Here is a 19,168-nt window from a genome sequence, read left to right as displayed (position 1 = left end):
ACTTAGTGGTAGTTAACTTGTAGCTTTCCTTTTTTAGATACACATTTGTCTTTGCTTTCTGTTCTCCCTGAACTGTTTCCATCAGTGCTTGCTACAGTCAAAGCAGAATAGGTGAAACTGGTATCAGAAAAGAATCTGCCAGCTTTTATTTCCTGACGCTGTTTTTTTCATCTTTGAAGTGTTAGCTCCTTGCTGAGAGGGCTTAAATAAGAGCTTTGATATATGAACTCAAGTTCAGTGTCCTCTAGTGTCCTGGAACCTAGGTGTTCTTCTGACTATATCAGATAAAATCATCAGTTTCTTTAAACTCTAGAAGACCTGACTTTTTTAGTATAGAAATTCTAATGACTTGATATTTCTTATTTAGGTGCCATATGAAACACTGAACAAACGGTTTCGAGCTGCACAGAAAAACATTGATCGAGAGACCAGCCACGTTACAATGGTGGTGGCAGAGCTGGAGAAGACGCTGAGCAGTTGTCCTGCTGTGGATTCAGTTGTTAGTCTCCTGGATGGAGTAGTTGAAAAACTCAGTGTTCTGAAACGAAAGGTAAGTGATGTTCTACCTTGCGATTGCTTTGTCTTTGCAAAGTTAACAGAAGTAGTTTTCTGCAATGCTGTTTGCTTGGATTTTCCTTTCAAGATATAGATATTACTGTCACTGTAAACAAAGGCCTTAGAATGCACAGCAAAACACCAAAACTTACTGCATCTTGTTTCTCTGTGCTTATGAAACATGACTTGGTGTTCCATGACTAAGTTTAACAAACCTCTGTTAAAGGTAAAATTAATACATATTTATGACGCTGAAAAAGAATTTCTCTACCCACATAAAAAGTAGCAAACTGAATTGCTTTGTATCAATTCCTGCTTGTCTAATGGAAAGGCTTGTGAAGTTGCGTTAATTGATCATTTGAGGAGCAACAGCAGGTAGAAGATGAGTCTGAAAAATGTTTCAGTTTCAGGGGGAGTGGGTGTAGTTGTATGCAGTGGTGAGGGCTCTTTGCAGAAGAAGGTGCAAGTTGTCCTGGATTGTTACTTGAACATTTTCTGTAAACGCTAAACTTGCAAGTTGGAAGGTTCCTAGGGAATACTACTAAAAGCATTTTAAACAAAGTTTAGCAGGATAACCTGCTTCTAGCTGTTAAGCTTGAACATTTTTAATGAAATGCAGCCAAACATTTATGCTTTTACCACCTCTAAGAAGAGTGAGTTAAAAACGTAAACTATATAGTATAAGGCATCCTTATTTTGGATGGGAATATTACTCATCTTGAGACTCATCAGAACACTTACTTGAAACAAATCTTGCAGAAAAATGAAAATAGCTCTCTTGCCTGGCTTTAGAGCAGTGCTTCTCTAAAAATAAATAGATGAAGCAAATGGTAACAGAGTCATTTCATTAAAACTTAAATGAAATAGCCAACAGATATAAATCTTGAGACTATATTAAGTGAAGCGTCAAAATACCTTGGAGGTTTGTATCATGAAAATAACACTGTCATGTATGTTGATTTGGGGTTTTCTGCTTGAACAGGTCAGCTAGGTGTTGAAAAGCTGTTCTGCTAAAGACTTCATAAATCTAATTGCTATTTTCATCTTTGGTTTGTGAGACATAGAAGTCTTGAAAGATATGTTTTCTTCACTTCTCTCACAGAGAAAGAAATTACTGCTATTTCTGCAAGAGGTGTTAGATTTTGCTTGTAGGTGTGTAGTAATGATGTGGAGGAGTAAGTTATTTACTTGTTAAATCTTTGCTGACTGTGGGGGTGTGTCTGAAGGCATTGCTGAATGTTTTGGGTGCAAGGCTCCATTTTAGTGTAATTGCTCATTTGTTTTTGACTGCCTGAAAGACTGTGGGGAATCTTATAGCTTCTCAGAACAAAAGGCAAAAAAATCTGTTTAACAGTAAAAGTCTTCTGAAATACAAAGGTCTTGTTTCTGCTCCAAACCCTCAACTCCAACTGTCTTCTCTGTAATCTTTGCCCCGAGCAAAATGATTGTTTTCTTTAGGGCCTTTGGACCCATGTGGGATCTCTGTTTCTTCCTGTGTTTAGACAAGGATCTGATGAACTGCTGAGATGGCCATAATAGAATTAGATGGTTCCTTTATTTAACACCTTAATCGCTCTTAAAAAAGAGCTTTTTGAACACAGCAGGTTTCTTGGGTTCTGAAAATGATCCTCAGGAAACCTAAGCCTTTGTGTTTTCCCTTTTGTATCCTGTTTAATATGGTTGTTCCCTCAAGTTCTATTAATGTCCAGCAGGGTAAGTCCAGATAGACTTGCTTCAGAGAATTTTGAAAAGGGTCTGTAGCCTTTCTGAATGCACAAGAAGGATCAAAAAAACAGCAAGAGCTGTAAAAGTCCAGCTACAAAACCATATAAGGAGAGCCTTTTGGAATGAGAAGGGATTCAACCTGCATTGAATTTTCCTAGTGGTAGTCAGAATAATTCTTAAGGTTGCCTTCACGTCTGATAATACTGCAGACATCTAACAAGTGAAAGTGAGTTTTGGCTTGAGTTAGTATTTTCTTGCTAAATAGGAAAAGACTCAGTTTATAACTTAAACAAAATACTGGTCTCCAAACCATATGTTACAAAATAAAGTGAGACTCAGCAATAGAAGTAAATCAGACTTCAGTAATAAAAGTAACTCCAGCTATAGATGTTTACAGAAATTTTAGTTGAAAACTGCCTCATATAGTGACTAGGGGTTTAGATACTTGAATTTGGCATCAAGGGCCAGATCAGAGTCAGGTGTAGTCGGGGCAAATGCTCAGTAGGCTTTTCTTGCACAAACTTTCATTTATTTGATTTTGTTTATCAAATATTGATCCTTCCAGAAGAAGTCTGTAAATGGTCATGTATGGTAAAAGCAATTAGAATCAACCTGTGCTGCTGGAGCTGTTATCCAAGGGTGCTGCTGTAGCCAGAATAGCTTGAGTACTGGGAAGGTAGCTGTGCCAGCGTGGGGTGCAAAGTGGGCTGCCAAAATCCAGCCTGGTTATTTGGTTTATACTTGGTTGGCAAACCCGCATGGACCTTCTAGTTCCCATAGCTGTGCAGTTATTCAAACACAAGCCAGCGAGCCTAAAGTCACCACAAGTAAAGACAACTCAACCTGAAATTGCATCACTAGTGATATACGGCAGATGGGAAAGGAGCTAAACCTCCATTGTCTTCTGGTTTGCTTTTACCTTAGCAAGCATATAAAAGTACTGCGGGCTTTCTTGTGTTCTGTAGCCTGGCATGACCCACAACTGTCACATGCTGTATACTGAGTCAGCGAGCATTGAATTACATCATGTCTGTAACAAAATTGCCTGTTAAAATTTGCAGCATAACTAATCAGCCATATAACTTGAAGGCAGAAGGAAAATAAGTTGACATGACTGTGTGTTCTTAATTAGAAAAAAAAAAAATATTGTGGAGATATTTTGTGGTGTGTGTTTTGCACTGGACATGCCAATCTGTTGGCTTTAAAAAAAACACCAAAAACAAAAACCCCAAACCAACCAACTAAAAAACAACAACAAAAACCAAACCAAAACAAAACCCAAAACAAAGTCATTCTGCTTCCTCTGGACAAATTTGTTTTCCTAACAGTAGATCCATGTTTCCAGAGAAGCAGAGGTGAGTAAAATAAATAAGTAAATAAAAGCTGGTAATTTTTGAAAAAGATCCTTGAATCCTCTAAGATCCTTGAATTAAAGGTGCCAAGGGGCCAAATGTTTCTTTAATTTTTATTATTGCATGACTGATTAAAATGGCTCCAGTGTGTTAGAAGTAATGTGGGTTTACTCTGCATCACTCCTCCGTAGAACTAATTGAATAGGACAGCTGCTTAAGGAAGAAGCCATGCATAGGTTAGAGGTGGAAATTCATGATTTTTCAACTGTTTGGACCAGATGACTGCAAACCTTCACAAAGGTCTTTGCAGACTGTTACAGCAGCTCCTGCTGTGGTTGATACATTGCGGGTTTTGGACTAACTGCACGTTAAGCAGAAAAATGCGTATACTCGTAATATTAAATACATCAAAACTTATTTATGTGCAAGAATATCTCTGAACTGGACCAGCTGAAACTTATGCACTGCCATAGGAAACATCGTTCTAAATAAATTAGAAACTCCCAAACACTATTGGGAGTAACTGTGTAATATGCAAAGAATGCTTACAAACAATTCTTACTGTGTTTTGCTTTAAAAGCAAATTGAAAAGATATAGCTCTTATTTGTTCCTGTTCATTTTTACTTTTTAGGCAGTTGAATCAATCCAGGCTGAAGATGAAAGTGCAAAACTCTGCAAACGTAGGATTGAACATCTGAAAGAACATAGTAGTGACCAGCCAGCTGCTGCAAACATGTGGAAGAAGAAACGTATGGATCGTATGATGGTGGAACATCTTTTACGTTGTGGCTACTACAATACGGCTGTAAAACTAGCAAGACAAAGTGGTATTGAGGTTGGTAGCAATATGCACTTAACTTACTAATGAAGCGGTAGTAAAGAGGAACTTGGCAAATAACAAGAAGCTGCTTTAGCACTGTATCAGCTATTTTTATGTACTAACATGCCTTTATTGCTAATGCTTATCTGTTAATCTTTCTAGGCCTGAGTTTGTTCTCATTACTTGACATAAATTGTATTTTGATGTGTTAAATAAGCCAAATTGAAGGCCTAACTTTTAGTCACAAATTAAATGCTTTTAGATAAACACCTTGCCCTATTAAAACTTAGAATAATTCTCAGATGGCATACAGAATTTCTTGTTAGAGGCCTTTAGGCTGCTGATTAAGCAGTTGGTGGATCTTCCCATCTGTCTAGCCACACTTAGATGGTATCTGTAGGTGACCAGACTGAGCAGAATAGCGTGTGCTGACTGCAGGAGCAACTGTTTTATTGTATCATGCTATTATTTAATGCATCGAGTGGAAAGCTGGCGTATACTTTGGAAAACAAATCTTCATACAATTTGGGATTTTTAGTAGCCAGTGTATCTTGCATGGTCCATAGATATATTTTGCTGGTTTGCTTATTTCACTGTTTACAATTCTGTGCTTGTCACTTTCCTTTTTCCCTGGTTATCTAGTTTGTTTTGCTTCTATCTCATAATTGCTTGTGAAGTGTATGGAGTTTGTGCACCTTGTAGCTTTATGCAGAGCAACGAATCCTGACAGCCACAAGGGCATTAAAACTGATTCTTTAAGAACTTGCTGTTTATTTAGAGAAATAATGCTTTGCTGATTTTAGGTAGCATTTGCTATTTGATCCTCAGTGATTCTTGAATCTTAAGTTCTTCTGATATTCCTGATTCTACAAGGTATGCAACTTTTCTGGTTAAAATCTTTCTCCTATAAAGATAAAAGGTGCTGAGGGTTCAGTTGTATTATATGAGTTCTGTGCTTTGCCTTTCTTAGGTGACATGGTTGAACACATCTTTCTGATCTAGTTAAGGGGAAGAGATTTTTGTTACTGGTGTGAAATAACAGCATATGTACCTGTTCTTTGTCTTGTACAAGGATGGTATCTGTCACACCTCTCTTACTCCTCGCTGCTTTATCAGTCTGATCCTGTTCAACCAGCAGTGATTTCGGTAAATACCAAAAAGGAAACAGCAAGTAGAGGTTGAATGGAAAGGAGAGGGGAAGTGGGTTTCAACCTATTAATAGAAAATAGTCCTGAAGAAATTTGCTGAAGAGTTTGCTGTGCTGCACTAAAAATAGCCTGTGCACGTGAATCAGAAAATACAATTATTCTGGAATAACTGTAGCTGAATGGTCAGCAGCTCTTCCACTTCTGGTAGATGTTTCCCTCTGTTTTGAGTGGGAGCTCATCTCCTACTGAGTCATCTTGTTACCATACCTACTTGGTCTGCTGAAAAAGCACTATGGAAATATTTTTCACTTTCATAGCAAGTTTTGTTGTGCCTGATTAAGTAATGCTCAGCTTTAGTTGAGACATGAGCATGGAAGTCTGTCACTATACATTGCGAGACCCTGTGGTATGAAGCACCTCACTTGTGAAGCCTTAAAGCTTTTCATTGTTTGCCAAATAGGAACTTTTGTGTTTAAAAAAAGAATTAAATAAGCTTATTTAACTTCTAACTATTTAACTTATTTAACTTCTACCTTCAAGCCTATGTATTTTTATTTGCATAACATCAGAGTAACTTGAATAACACAGAACTCAGTTGCACATGTTGAATGCACGGAGGCCATATTTCTTCTAGTTTGCTAAAATTACCCATTTTACTCAAAGTTTACCTTTTGGCTAAATGAGGATAGACTTCCATCAGTCTCTCAATTTTGTGCTCAGTCTTTCCTACAATATGGTAATACTCATTCTGAACAGCTTTTACAACGGTAAGATACTGAGACTTGATTGTTATACAGAATTTGTGGTTTTGCTGGTTTAATAAGACAACTTCTCTAGGGTGTTCTTGTTCCTTTCTTGCTGAAGGATATGAGCATTGAAATGTTCTCTAATGCTTAATAATGTAACTTTGCTGTAGAGATTTCAAAATATGGTATAGTTGCTGTATAGTGAATCTGATAATGTCTATTACTTGATTTATTTTTTTTTATATATATCAGGACAATATTGCTACCACTGGGTAGGCACTATACCCTAGTAAGAACCTGGAAAAAAGGTGAGGCTGGTAGACAAGTTGAATGTAGACTCAGCAATGCGTTCTTGTGGCAGAGAAGACTCAACATCACTGTGGGTTGCATTGGGATGAGCATCACCAGCAGGGGAAGGGTGGTGATCCAGCCCCTCTACTCAACTCTGGTTAGACCCATCTGCAGTGCTGTATTTAATTCTGGGCTTCTCAGCAGGCACACCGGGGTGTGGAGTCTCCCTGTGCTTGGAGATACTCAAACCCAGATTGGACTGGGAAGGGTCTTAACTAACCTGTTGTAGATGACCCTGCTTTTACCAAGGGGACTGCACGGCCTCCAGAGGTCTCAGTCTCAACCATTCTGTGATTCTGTTTCTGATTGCAGACCAAATGGCTAAAAGTGCCCTTTGCCACTATTTGAAAAGGCTGAATGGCATTTTCCATTTCAGTTATAGCTTGTGGATCCTAGGTTAAGCATCTTTTGGTAGCTGTTAGACCAGTCTTGGGAGCGTGTCTGAGCCTGCTTGTTTTAAGTTCCTGAATGCTAAGAGATCTGAAAAGCTGCTAAGGTATTTCATGGGTGGAAACAGCATTCTCTTTTGGTGACCAAAAGCAAACCATTAAATCATTTATATATTTGCCAGTAATACACAGCAGATAATTTGCTCAAAGATCGACTGTGCACCATAGTGTCCAATTCTAATAGTTATTGATAGGCTGTGACAAATTCTGGTCTGCTTTCTAAATTAACTACCTTCACAGGAATGATGATCTTGAATTCTTGTCATGGAAGATAAGCACTTAACAGCCATGGTTATAAACTAGGAAGCAAACAGCTATGAAAAGAAATGCTGGATGTGAAAAATTATAGGGAAGTTTAAGTATTAGAGTTATGAACTAGCTTGAGTTAGGAATAACTTCTGGCGTGTGGCATGTATAAAGCATAATGTTATACGGCAATATGAGGAGTAAACTACAAACATGTAATGTGTGTGGTAAGTCTTTAAAGAAAAGTAATGCTATTTGGGAAGGAAAACCAAAATGTGAGTAATATTAAAATAAGAGCTGACAGTCAAGGACAGAAATGTCATGTTTGTGCCAAAGTAAATATGGGGTGGAAGGGATTCTATTGTGTACTTTTTTCTTGCTATCTTCTGGCTCCCTAATGATGTGAAAAACAGTTTCAGTTGAAGATATAAACTAGATGTTAAGTTTTTGTTATTGCATACAAATGAAGCTCATCAGTATCAGCTTGTTACACTTAATGATCTTATTTTGACTCTATTATGACCTTGGAGTGCAACACCAATATAAAAATGCATATTTTCATCTACAGATTCATGTATTCAGCTGGCTGGCAGGGTTGTCTGTTAACTTAAACTTGGCTATTCCATGTTCTGCTACATTAAATGCTATCTCATTTCTGTGCCATTAATTGATAGGCAAATCTAGTTTTGGAAATGTGGTGTTTGAGTAGGAAGTTGCGTGCTGTTTGTAGCTGTTTTATAATTAGGTTAGTTATGTAGTGTTTTGTTTCCTGTTCTTGGGGGTGATTGTTTTCTAAATTTCGTGGTTTTTCTAGCCCCGTTTTTAATTGGCTAGAAAGAAAAAAGGAAAAAAAAAATAGTGTCCATATGTGCTTTCCTATGTTATAGCCATAGTGATTTTTGACTATACGAATGAAAACAAACCCAGATTCTGAAGCTGCCATTCTCTCATATACTATAATCCTCTCTCTGTCTTTGCTTAGTTTATTTTAGTAAAAGAGTATATGTCCTTGCCTTAATGCCCATACTGTACAAATGTTGTAGAAGTGGCAATGTTTTTCCTGAGAACAGATTCAATTTAAACCAAGTGTCTGCATGTTAGGGTGAGGAGCAAGTGACTTAGAAATCTATAAAGCACTGAGGGACAGAACTACTATACCCCGGGGAGGGTGGGCAGTGGCTCTGTAAAGGGTGCAGGTATAAAAGAAAGCTTGAGTTGAAATAACTCTTTCAAATAGCTTAAGACTGGTTAACTTGACCTTGTATCACAGATTATGCATGCCAATCAAAGTTTTGCAAATTAATGTTCTTAGATCAGGAATTAAATAGGTGTATCATCCTTCAAAGATAGTTAACTAGCCACTTGCATTAATTCCACAGTGTGCTTTTTTGCTTTTGAGAAATATTGAGGAAAAAAAAAAATCTGTCTAGACATATGACTGTTCTAAACATGCACCTGTATTAGAAGGGCTTCCTGACACTTGAAGCAGTGTTAAACCAACTGACAGCAGTCCTAAAAAGATAAGTTTCCTTGAAGTGGGAGTTCAGATCTTCAGGTTTTGTCAATGGTTTCCTTCTCGAGTGGAATTTCTAAATCTGTGGTAACAGTTTTTCCCTGGAGAATATCAAAATAGGGCAGAGATTGCAAAGCCATTCTGAAAATATTTCACTGTCTTTCAAACTGCTATAGTAAATATATATTTTTCAAAAGCAATTTTGATTAGTATAAATGAAAGGAATAGTAGTCACTACAAAAGCCGATTATCTTTTGTTTTTCCCTTTCTCCAATTTGGTCCAGTTCTTCCTGTTTTCTACTGCATAAACGCAGCTTCAGTTTTAATAATCTGGAAACCATTTTGAGTGGATTAGCCTGAGTATTAGGAAGGATACCTGCAACAAATTCAGGTGTGTTCTATCATCTTAATTTTGTTACAGAAAGTCATGAAATCTTATTTGATGTCCTTTGGAATAAAAGAAACTTGAATTCTTCAAGTCAGGCTTCCTTGGTTTTTAACCAAGTGCCTGATCTCTTCTTTGTACTATTGGGCATAATTGTTCCTTTTTTCAACCCCAAAGTTAAAGGTTCTTTCCTTGCTTTATTGAAGTGTTCCGCAACATTATGAAATGGATCCTTCAGCTGGGACCTCAGTAGAATATTGCTGAATGATTTCTCTCTCTGTTATGGGGCAAAAATCTTTCTGAAGCTACCATTTTTTTAACTCATCCTTTCCCTGAATAACTGTTCCTGCTTGATAACTCTCTCAAAAAAATGGGAGATGGAAAATGACCTGCACATCTAAGCATCACAAACAGGAACAGTATTCAGTCTTAACTCAAAAAGTGAATGAAAAATGCACACTAAGAGTACTATTTCAATCAAAATGTGATAGACTTGGGTTTGCTTAGGTCTCTCTGAAGCTCACCTCTTCGTGGCTGACAGAGGAGAGCAGATGGTATAGAACCCATAACTGCTTGGATTTTTAAGGAAAGTTCCATATTCCGTATTTTAGAAGCTGAAAGTTTCTTATGCCTGTGTAGCTGGTATTCTTGCTCTGAAGGATGTGCAGGACAAAGGCATTCTGTGGTCAGTGAATGTCCACAACCGCAGGCAGATCTGCATGTCAGGAGGAATGTGCAGGTAATATATAATAACAGTTCTGTGTTTCTGGAGAGTGATCTCTGAGACTCCACTGAGTCTTTTAACACTGCGAGACCTGCTTGCCAGTTTGTGAACAAATAGAGTATTGCCATAGCAGACTGATAGTAGTATATATACATGGAAGAAATAAGCGTGTGCTTTGTTTGATATGGCTATATTCTACCAGTCTTCTCCCTGAAACCCTGAAATAGCTATTCAGATTTAACTTACAAGGTTAGGTGAAGTAGGAGTGAAAACTTAAGTCTAGAGTGAAACTTATTTAAAAAAAAAAATCTGAGTGAAACAAATCTAGATTTAAGCTACATAAATACAGTTCAAGAGCATTTGATCAGTATACTATTAATACTTGAGCATGATGAATGTCAGTAATATGTGATTGCTTCAATGAGAAATAAAAAATTTAGAAAAGCTTATGTTTGAGTGAAGGAAGCCATACAATCTTAAAGGTAAAAACTGAATAAGTACTTCTTTAAACAATCATACCATTGTACCCTTAGAAATCTTCCTTGTTAAGACATGTAGTCCAAGAATGGCTTGTAGGCAAACACACAAATACGTATTAAATTAATTCTTCAAAACAAGTTTATATTAATAACACTTCAATTTTAAATAGGTAAATAATATTCTGCATAATGCTTGAATGTATTCATTGCTTCACTGTCATACACAACACAGACAAGCTGACTAAATGTGGGCTGAATGGCAAAAGGTGCCTTTTGTCTGGAGCTATTTGTGTCTCTCTTATGACTTGCTGTTCCCACACTAGAGATGTTTGAGAAAGCTACATGTGAAGGAACTCCTACACTGGCTTATTTAAAGGTGCCAGGATGTTAACTTGTGCTGTTTTGAGTTACCTTGCAGTACTAGGCTATAGACAAGCAACTCAAACTCCTTTAGATGTGTTTTGGCTGCCTGTAGCGTAGGCATGGCAACTTTCACTAGATTGGTATAATGAATGTCTGGGTGTGTTCATCTGAATTTCAAAGTGCTGTAATTCCTGAACAGCCTTACATCTGCAGTTTGTCTCAAGCATCTTTGGGAATTAGAATTATGTAAATGGGAAATAGTCAAGATCGATGCAGAATAACAAACTTTCTCATTACAAATCATTTGTCACTTCAAAGGCCAACATGAAGTGTGCTGTGATGTTGAATGTCTGGGTTTTTTCAGTCTTTTTAGACAAAATGGGTTACCTATAGTGTATCATAACAGAGCTAATTTATTACAAAATACTTAGCCTGAAAGACTAGTGATTCAAGAAAGATTCTTGAATTGAAATTTTATCTAAAGGGAGAATGGTGTTACCACCTGTAGGTTGCCTAGATATAGAAGAGATTTGGTTTCAGTTATGCCTCTGAGATTTTTCATGTTGTACATTTTCTTGCCAGGCATTCCTTCAGAATGTAAATGTTACTTTACATTTTAAATGTTTGCTTATTACAATACTAGATGACAGGAGTTCACTTTTTTTTTTGGTGAATGTGTGTAGCTGCTAATATAGACTGATGCTACAGGGCTCATTCTCAACTGGCAAAGGATTAGTTGCCTTTCCTCTGCTAGAAGAGGCCTCAACAGAAAATGGCCAAGGTAGAACTAATACCAGAGGCTTTTTTTCTCCCTCCCCAATGATGCATCTTAAGCTCTAGAGACTTTGTCGCATTGCTCTAGTGAAGTAATTTATTATTGTGCTTAACATGATAAAATGTGCTGCTGGATAAGGTGAAGCTGTTTGTTGAGCTACAAAAATTCCTGAGACAAGAGTAGAGGATGCATTGGGAAAACAGCTCACCAATAACCAACCCAAGTGCCAGCTTGCAGCTCTGAGGCTCTACCAAAGTGGCTTTTGTGCATGAGCAAAAGTAGGCGGATGAAACATTCGTATTTATTTGGCCCTGGAGCCGTTGGTACCAGAATATGTATAGTTTTGGTGACCACACCTTAGGAAAGCTGTTAGGAAAATTGGAAGGAGATGACTGGAAAATATAAGGGGGTAGGTGCTTTTGCTAGGTATGAGAGCAAAAACCATATACCAAGGAACTTCATAATCTAGTGCAGAAACAGGGAGAAAACAGTACACAGAATCAGAAGTCAGAAAAATTCAAGTTTGAAATCAGACAGAAGGTTAGAACGTGATTGCATTGCTAGAACCAGCTACCAAAAGAAGTATGAACATCTCCTAATGTTATATAAAGACATAGTCTTCTGACAGATAATCAGTCAATTTAAGTCACTGGGGTCTTTCGAAGATAACCAGGTAGAATTGAAAGGTCTGTGCTATACGCAGGTCATAGAAGATGCTCTCTTGTGAAAGCTCAGCTGTACACCATGGGATACTGTGTTTACTTTGTAGACAAAAACTTTTCTGGCTCTTGTGTTGATGAATCTGTGGTTTGGCTGTCTCTGCTTTTTTCTAATAGCGAGCTCTGCAGCTGGCTTTTGAGTAGGACATTCCATCAATTACTCTGTTTATTTTCTCTGTAATCCTGTTAATGTGCATAGTATTATAACACTTAATAGTAGCTTAATGAACTTCAGACACCATTATTTTATGAGCAGAGAGTAAGGAGGCCTCTTAATGTTAGTTTGTGCCTCATTTTAACTGATATTCAGTAACCGATGTTGCTGTATTGTTGCTACCTGTGCTGTTGTTTTCTTAATAATTTGTGTTTCTCTTTGATCTCAATGCAGTTTATACATAATCTGCTTTCACTCTGAAGGATCTGTCTTGTAACCAGCGGCCTTTTACTCCTCCCATTGTATAGGGAAGAGGAATTGACTGCAGAGGGAAAAGTCTCTCTCCGCGTTACTGCCATCAAAACCTATTGCCCTGTCCAACTTTTCACCTGCACCTCATGTTTTTCTTTCCATACCTGTTTCCAAGTAGGCAGTGTTACGGTGGGATGGTCTAGTCCTCCTGCTCCTGCCCAGTGAAGTGTTTTTTCACTGTTTCCCCACCGCAGAAATGCGCCAACCACTTAATTCATCCCCAGATGGTCCTGTTGTCTACCATTTAACTCCTTACATCTGCCTTCTTCCCAAGTTGTGTAATGATAATCTTGGCATCTAGATGATCCCTGGATTTGCAGTGTATTCATCACAGAGGAAACTTTTAACAAACTAACAATATTAATATAGAAGACTACTTTCACTTTTTTGTTCATAACTGTTTCATTTCTATTTCATAGAATCACATGGGGTTGGAAGGGACCTCTGGAGATCATTTAGTCCAACCCCCCTGCCAGAGCAGGTCCACCCAAAGCAGGTCGCACAGGAGCTTGTCCAGGCGGGTTTTGAATGTCTCCAGAGAAGGAGACTCTACCACCTCCATGGGCAGCCTGTTCCAGTGCTCTGCCACCCTCAAAGTGAAGAAGTTCCTCCTCATGTTTAGGTGGAACTTCTTATATTCAAGTTTGTGCCCATTTCCTCTTGTCCTATCCCCTGGGCACCACTGAAAAAAGACTGGCCCCATCCGCTTTCACCCTCCCTTTAAGTATTTATAAGCACTGATCAGATCCTCACTCAGCCTTCTCTTCTCTAGACTAAAAAGACCCAAGTCCCTCAGCCTGTCCTCGTAAGGGAGATGCTCCCAGGCCCCTAGTCATTTTTGTAGCCCTCTGCTGTACCCTCTCCAGCAGTTGCCTGTCCTTCTTGATTTGGGAGCCCATTTCAGTTCCATAGCTGCATCCTAAATTATATTGAAGGTTAGGCTGCACGTTGAGGGTGTGTAGCTCAGTATGTGAGTAGTCATTGAAAACATAACACAGCTTTTTTTAAAGTTGCTGGTTTAGGGTGGTCTAAGAGTTTATTGTATTTCATATACAATCAGCTTACTGTATTCCTGAGCGCGAAACTGCATCAGCAAAACCTTTTTTAATATGAAGGTAGTGCTCTCATGCACATAATATGTATAGATAGTCAGTCTTATTGAAACTGTCATTGGTACGTACTCTTGGCAACAAGCCACTGATAGCTTGAGGCATACTGGCCTACTTTCAAGTTAGTATTGATGCTAGTAGGCAATTAAAAATAAACAATTTGCTTGTTTAAAAAATACATAAACAGCATCTTATGATATTATGATGCCTATTTTATCCAACAAATAGCCTATTTTATGACTGTTGGTATTTCCACCAAGGAAGCTTTCTTCTCTACAAAATGCTACCTTTTTCCACCTGAATCAAATCTTGCCATAAGCCTAACTTGTTGTTCTGGGTGAATCATCTTGTTTTGAGATAGCTCATGGAGGATTTGAAAATATCAAGTATTGCTTGTTTTAGTACATGTTTCTGTTTGGTTTTGGGCCTTGTTAAAGATTCACATTTCGCATGTGAAATATTCTGATTTTATTTTAATACATAAGTGTTCATATGACTTATAAGGGATTTTATTGTGCATTCCTTCTGACAGCTTTCTGACTTGTGGCTGGAGATGTCATAAAATAAAAGTACTTCAACTCATGTGCACAGTAGAGACCAATGGAGAGAAATGACTGTTGACCTGCCTGCTCCAAATCTTAAAATGTTACATAAATTAAAACCCTCAAATGAACACTACAGAAATTTTGAGTACAAGCTGTATTGCAACTAGAGAAATGATGGTTTTGTTCTTTTGAAACCATTTTTGACATAAGATCAAAACTGAAGTCGCTATTTTGTTCTATCTGGTGCTGAAATGTGTGAGCAGTTTTCATAGTGAATTTAGAGCCACCCATTTAGATTTGAAACTGCATATTGAAGAGTTTGGGTTTTATATTGGAATGGACTAATCAAAACTTTGTCTTATATAATAAAGAAGCAAAATCATTACTGACTCTTTAAAAACAATTTATAGTGAAGTTCAAATTTTTACCTGCTATGAAACAAACTCTACCTCTCACACAAAACTACATATTACTGTCTTTTTGTTATGGCTGTGAAACTAATGAATGTTTGTAATTTAAGCAAAAAAAAAAATTAATTTGAGCTGGTTACAATGTAAAGACACTTGACTAAAAAAAAAATTGGATGAAATCTTCTGGATATGTGCTGCTGTCTGTCTTGGTTTTTAGCTGGGAAAGGGTTAATTTTCTTTCTAGTGATTGCTGTGAAAGGAATGTTAATAATACCTACTTTTTTAGTTGTTGCTAAGTGATAGTTACATGATTCAAGGACTTTTTTCAGCTTCCCGTAGAAGAATAGACAGAAGGATGGAATGGCCAATGAAATATTCCATACCATAGATGTCATACTCAGTATATAAATGGGGGTTAGCTGAGGGGCAGCAATCTGTGATCACTGCTCGGGATGGTGCTAATTCACTGGGCAGTGAAAGTGACCTGTGTCACTATTACTATTGTTATTATTGTTGTTATTGTTATTTTTCCTTTTACAGATTCACGTGAATTTTCTGTTATTACTTCTATTAAACTGTCTTTATCTCAACCCTTTTTTTTTTCCCCTTCCTCTCCTTCCCCCCGCTTCTTCTGGGGGAAAAAGGGGTTGGGTGAGTAAGCAAGCAGAATTTCAAATTCATGTGAAGCTAAAATATCTACCAGTTAGAAACAAATAGTCCTACTACCTTTGTATGGACCTTCTCATTATTTCACAAGTATTATTCTTCATATAACTTTCACTGTAATTTGTGAATCACTTTTTCTTCCTTTCTATAGCACAATCATGTGGCTTCATTAAATTCTGGGCCCATTTTCATTTTCCTCTTAGTATTGATACCTGAAACTAGTGTTTAAAGTAGCAATTATTTTTCATTATAAAGCAGTTATTCCATGACTTCTAGAACTTGTGGAGCCTGGCTTTGCTGCAGGTTTGTCCTGCAGCTGATGTAAGCTTTGTTCTGAATTGCCCCCCTTGTGGAAAAAACCTGCAGCAGATCTTTCCAGTGTTGACTCTTTGGTATCTAAATAATTAGTAAGTGTTTGCTGCAACCTTTCCCTTCAGTGAGGGCAGGTGCTGGAGTCTCCTGAAGACAGGAGACTGCAAAGGAGAGGAACCTGGCAAGGAGCAAGATCTGTCCCTGTCAACTCCTGCTCACACTGGCCAGAGAGTTCAAAGGAAGGGACGTGCATCTATATCTTGGGATGTTCTTGCTGAGAAACCATCTCAGAAAATGGAAGTGCTATATGGGGGTATAGCTTTTATGTTGGCCAGGAGTATATATTTAGTAATAATCATCATAAAGGAATCCTCAGTCTTCAAAGTATTTTATACCTTAATAATTGGAGTTCTGTGCAGAATCATAGGGTTGGCAACCTCCCTCCCTGGAGGCACTTGCAGTTTAAAAAGAAGCAGTGATATTTTAAAAGCTATATATATGTAAATCAGGCAGAGCTCAGGGTGATGGATAGATGTATTATTTGTTTAAGTAAGTCTCTTAAGTGTCTTCAGCCTGCATGTGCAGTTTTCTTTAATAATAAATGTTTTTTCTCTGAAGTTTGAACCATTGTAATGGAATTAAGTAGTTCTTTTATGATAAAGTTCATGCAGTGCTTAAATAGCTACCCTTCTGATGCCTGGTTAGTAGCTGTTGAATAGAAGGGACAGTTAGTTCACTTTAATCCAATAATGAGGGTTTTTTTTTTTAAGCAGATATGATAAAATTTCAGGTGGCACTTCCTTGTTTGTACTAGAATGAAGAAGAATGCTTATGTTGGGTTCCCACTCTTTACTGTTTACATAATTGTCAGTAATACTTATGGACTGTGTTCTTCTCCTTGAGCAATTTGAAACTATTCTTCAGAACAGTTGTAGAAGCCTAACTAAATGGAAGTTCAGTGTTAATCAGTCTTCCCACCCGAAGGCAGGTATTCTGCACTTGTAAGCAAGTTAAGGCAAGGTAATTTAGGCAAAATTATCATGGCAATGCATAGGAGGCTGGAAAGTCTATGCTAAGAGTTATGGTTTGATAACAATACTGAAGTAATCTGCATGCACTGTAGGGTTCTCCTGTGCTTCTGCAGAGCGGGAAGTATTGTGATCACTTTTACTATGTGAAAAGTGAAATTGTGAAACTGAGGAAGACTTTACAATGTTGCAAAAGATGGTAATTTAGAGACTTCAGAATTGCTTTTTAATTTATATACAAGTCAGAAAACGCTTGCCACGATGCTGAATGCCATGTCAGTTGGAGGCAGAGCGTGCGGCAACAGATTTCTTGCTTCAGTTTTTTTTCCACCTGCAAAACTGGTGGCAGTATTTTTCTAAAACTGCAAATTTACGTTCACTCAATGTTATACATAAACAAATTATATAAGAGAGGCTCTTCCTGACAGCGTATTAAATCTTAGTCCTGTTTTAGAAACTGAGAAAATTTCTGTTTCATCTGTAACCTATGTGACTCTGAATTGCAGAATACCTTCGGATAACTATTCTGGATTGGGTCTTAATAGTGATTTTTCTCACTGGAACATGAGATGCTTCTTACAACTGCTAACACTGTTAACTGGTTCCTGTCCATACAAGCTGTGGCAGAGAAGTAGCACTCCAGTACTGGCCTGTGCAGAAGAGCTGTGCTTATGTTGATAAAGCCAGATTATCCTCTGATAGTCTGTTCTGCTATTTCCTGGCTAATGAAATACACCATGGAGAAGCATCAAGAGCAGGCACCACCAGAAAAGGAAGATGGGAAAGCATGATCATGATTAGATTAAAAAAAAGACTTGGCTGATATGAGCATGGGGACAGGGGGTTAAGGTTTATTGTCTAATTGTATCTTACTGTTTTCCTTCTATCAATCTGCATGATTAAGACATCTAACTACTTTTTCTCAAATGCAAAAGCTATTTCTTTCTCTACAAATGGATTTCTTAATGCTTTTTTTCATATTGGTCCCGAACTTTCTATCTAGTCAGCAGAGAAGAAAATGCTATTTATTAGTGCAATTTAAATTAGTCCTGAAAGGAACTCTTTTAATTAAAAATGTTCTCCTCTGTTTTCTGGATACATACTGTCTATTTAATAGAGATGGCTGCCAAGCTTTGACTTCTTTTTGGCAACCGCAAATCTAATTAGCATTTCTGTTCCAAATAGAACCTTTTATTTTAAATTTGCAAAAGGAATGTCAGAATTCTCTTTTTATTTGAGAGTTTTGTCTCTCTCAGCAGCAACTACATATTTTTTTGCTCATAGTTGAGCATTGCTATACTAACACCTGATTGATAAATACAGGGATAGTTGGGATTCTCTCACCAGCTCATTGAAATAAAACAAATGCTGCCCTTAAGGTTCTTTAAAAAAAAATAAAAATTTGTTTTGTGATGAAGCCTAAACTATAAAAAGCTAGCAAATTAGATGAAACCAGTGGTTTGTCGTCTGCCTATCATATCCAGTCTTTTTTAATGTAAAGGGAAACCTTTCTGTCTTAATTTGATGTAAAAGTAAACTCTGTTCATTAAAAGAACACATAGCTTGAATAAGCTTTAGGAGATATATGGAGATGTTATTATTTTTAACTCAAGTTGAATCGTCTTTCCATTCAGCAGCTGTGTGGAAAAATATGCAAGCAAGATAATGAATATAGCTGCGTTATATGTCACATTATTTATACAGATGAATTACACGGGCAAGAGGGTTTTTTTGTGGTCACCTTATCATGCACAGGGGAATAATGCTCTGCTCTTTTCCACTTGAGCATATAATAAGAAAAAAACTTCAGAATACCAAGGAGATTACTCTCTTGTTCTTGTAGGAAAAATTCTAAAGAAGAAAATCACCTTTTGTGGAGTGGGTTGGCATTCTTTCAGTCCATGTACCAAAACATTGATTGAAATTATTATTTTGTTTGTTTGTTTTTAAGGGGATGAGAGGAGTAATTGAAAGTCCAATCTTAATTTTTTTCTATGAACCTGGCAGCTGCTTTAGGTCTGACCTGGGTCTGACTGACTTGGTTTTGATAAAACTAGAGCTGCTTGTGACCCTTTATTCATTTCAAGGTATAATGTTTTTGTTGCTGTCGTCATACAATCTATAAAATCTAATTGCATGTCAACTGCCCTTAGTATTTTGTTTTAAACTTACCTCCAAGTCATAAGAGAGGAAGCTTTAGAGAAAAGTTGTAACTTGTGCTGCAATTTAGAAATACATGGGGCTTGTTTACATTTTTGTAAATAACCATTCTGATAAACCT

At 37.4% G+C, this 19,168-nt stretch overlaps 1 protein-coding gene across 5 annotated transcripts in view; it reads left to right on the top strand.

Annotated features, from left to right (window-relative positions):
• MAEA (macrophage erythroblast attacher) overlaps window positions 1-19,168 on the top strand; it is a 53,723-nt gene that overhangs the window by 16,940 nt on the left and 17,615 nt on the right. For all 5 annotated transcript variants that reach the window (XM_014966817.1, XM_014966820.1, XM_014966819.1 and 2 more), the window contains 2 exons: window positions 368-550; window positions 4,265-4,468. In XM_014966817.1, the coding sequence (XP_014822303.1) occupies window positions 368-550; window positions 4,265-4,468 (387 nt within the window). The remainder of the gene's footprint in view (window positions 1-367; window positions 551-4,264; window positions 4,469-19,168) is intronic.

This window comes from Calidris pugnax, unplaced genomic scaffold, assembly GCF_001431845.1.
Source record: "Calidris pugnax isolate Ruff unplaced genomic scaffold, ASM143184v1 scaffold14, whole genome shotgun sequence".
Lineage (NCBI taxonomy): Eukaryota > Metazoa > Chordata > Aves > Charadriiformes > Scolopacidae > Calidris > Calidris pugnax.
This window is presented reverse-complemented; position numbering and strand designations above follow the sequence as displayed.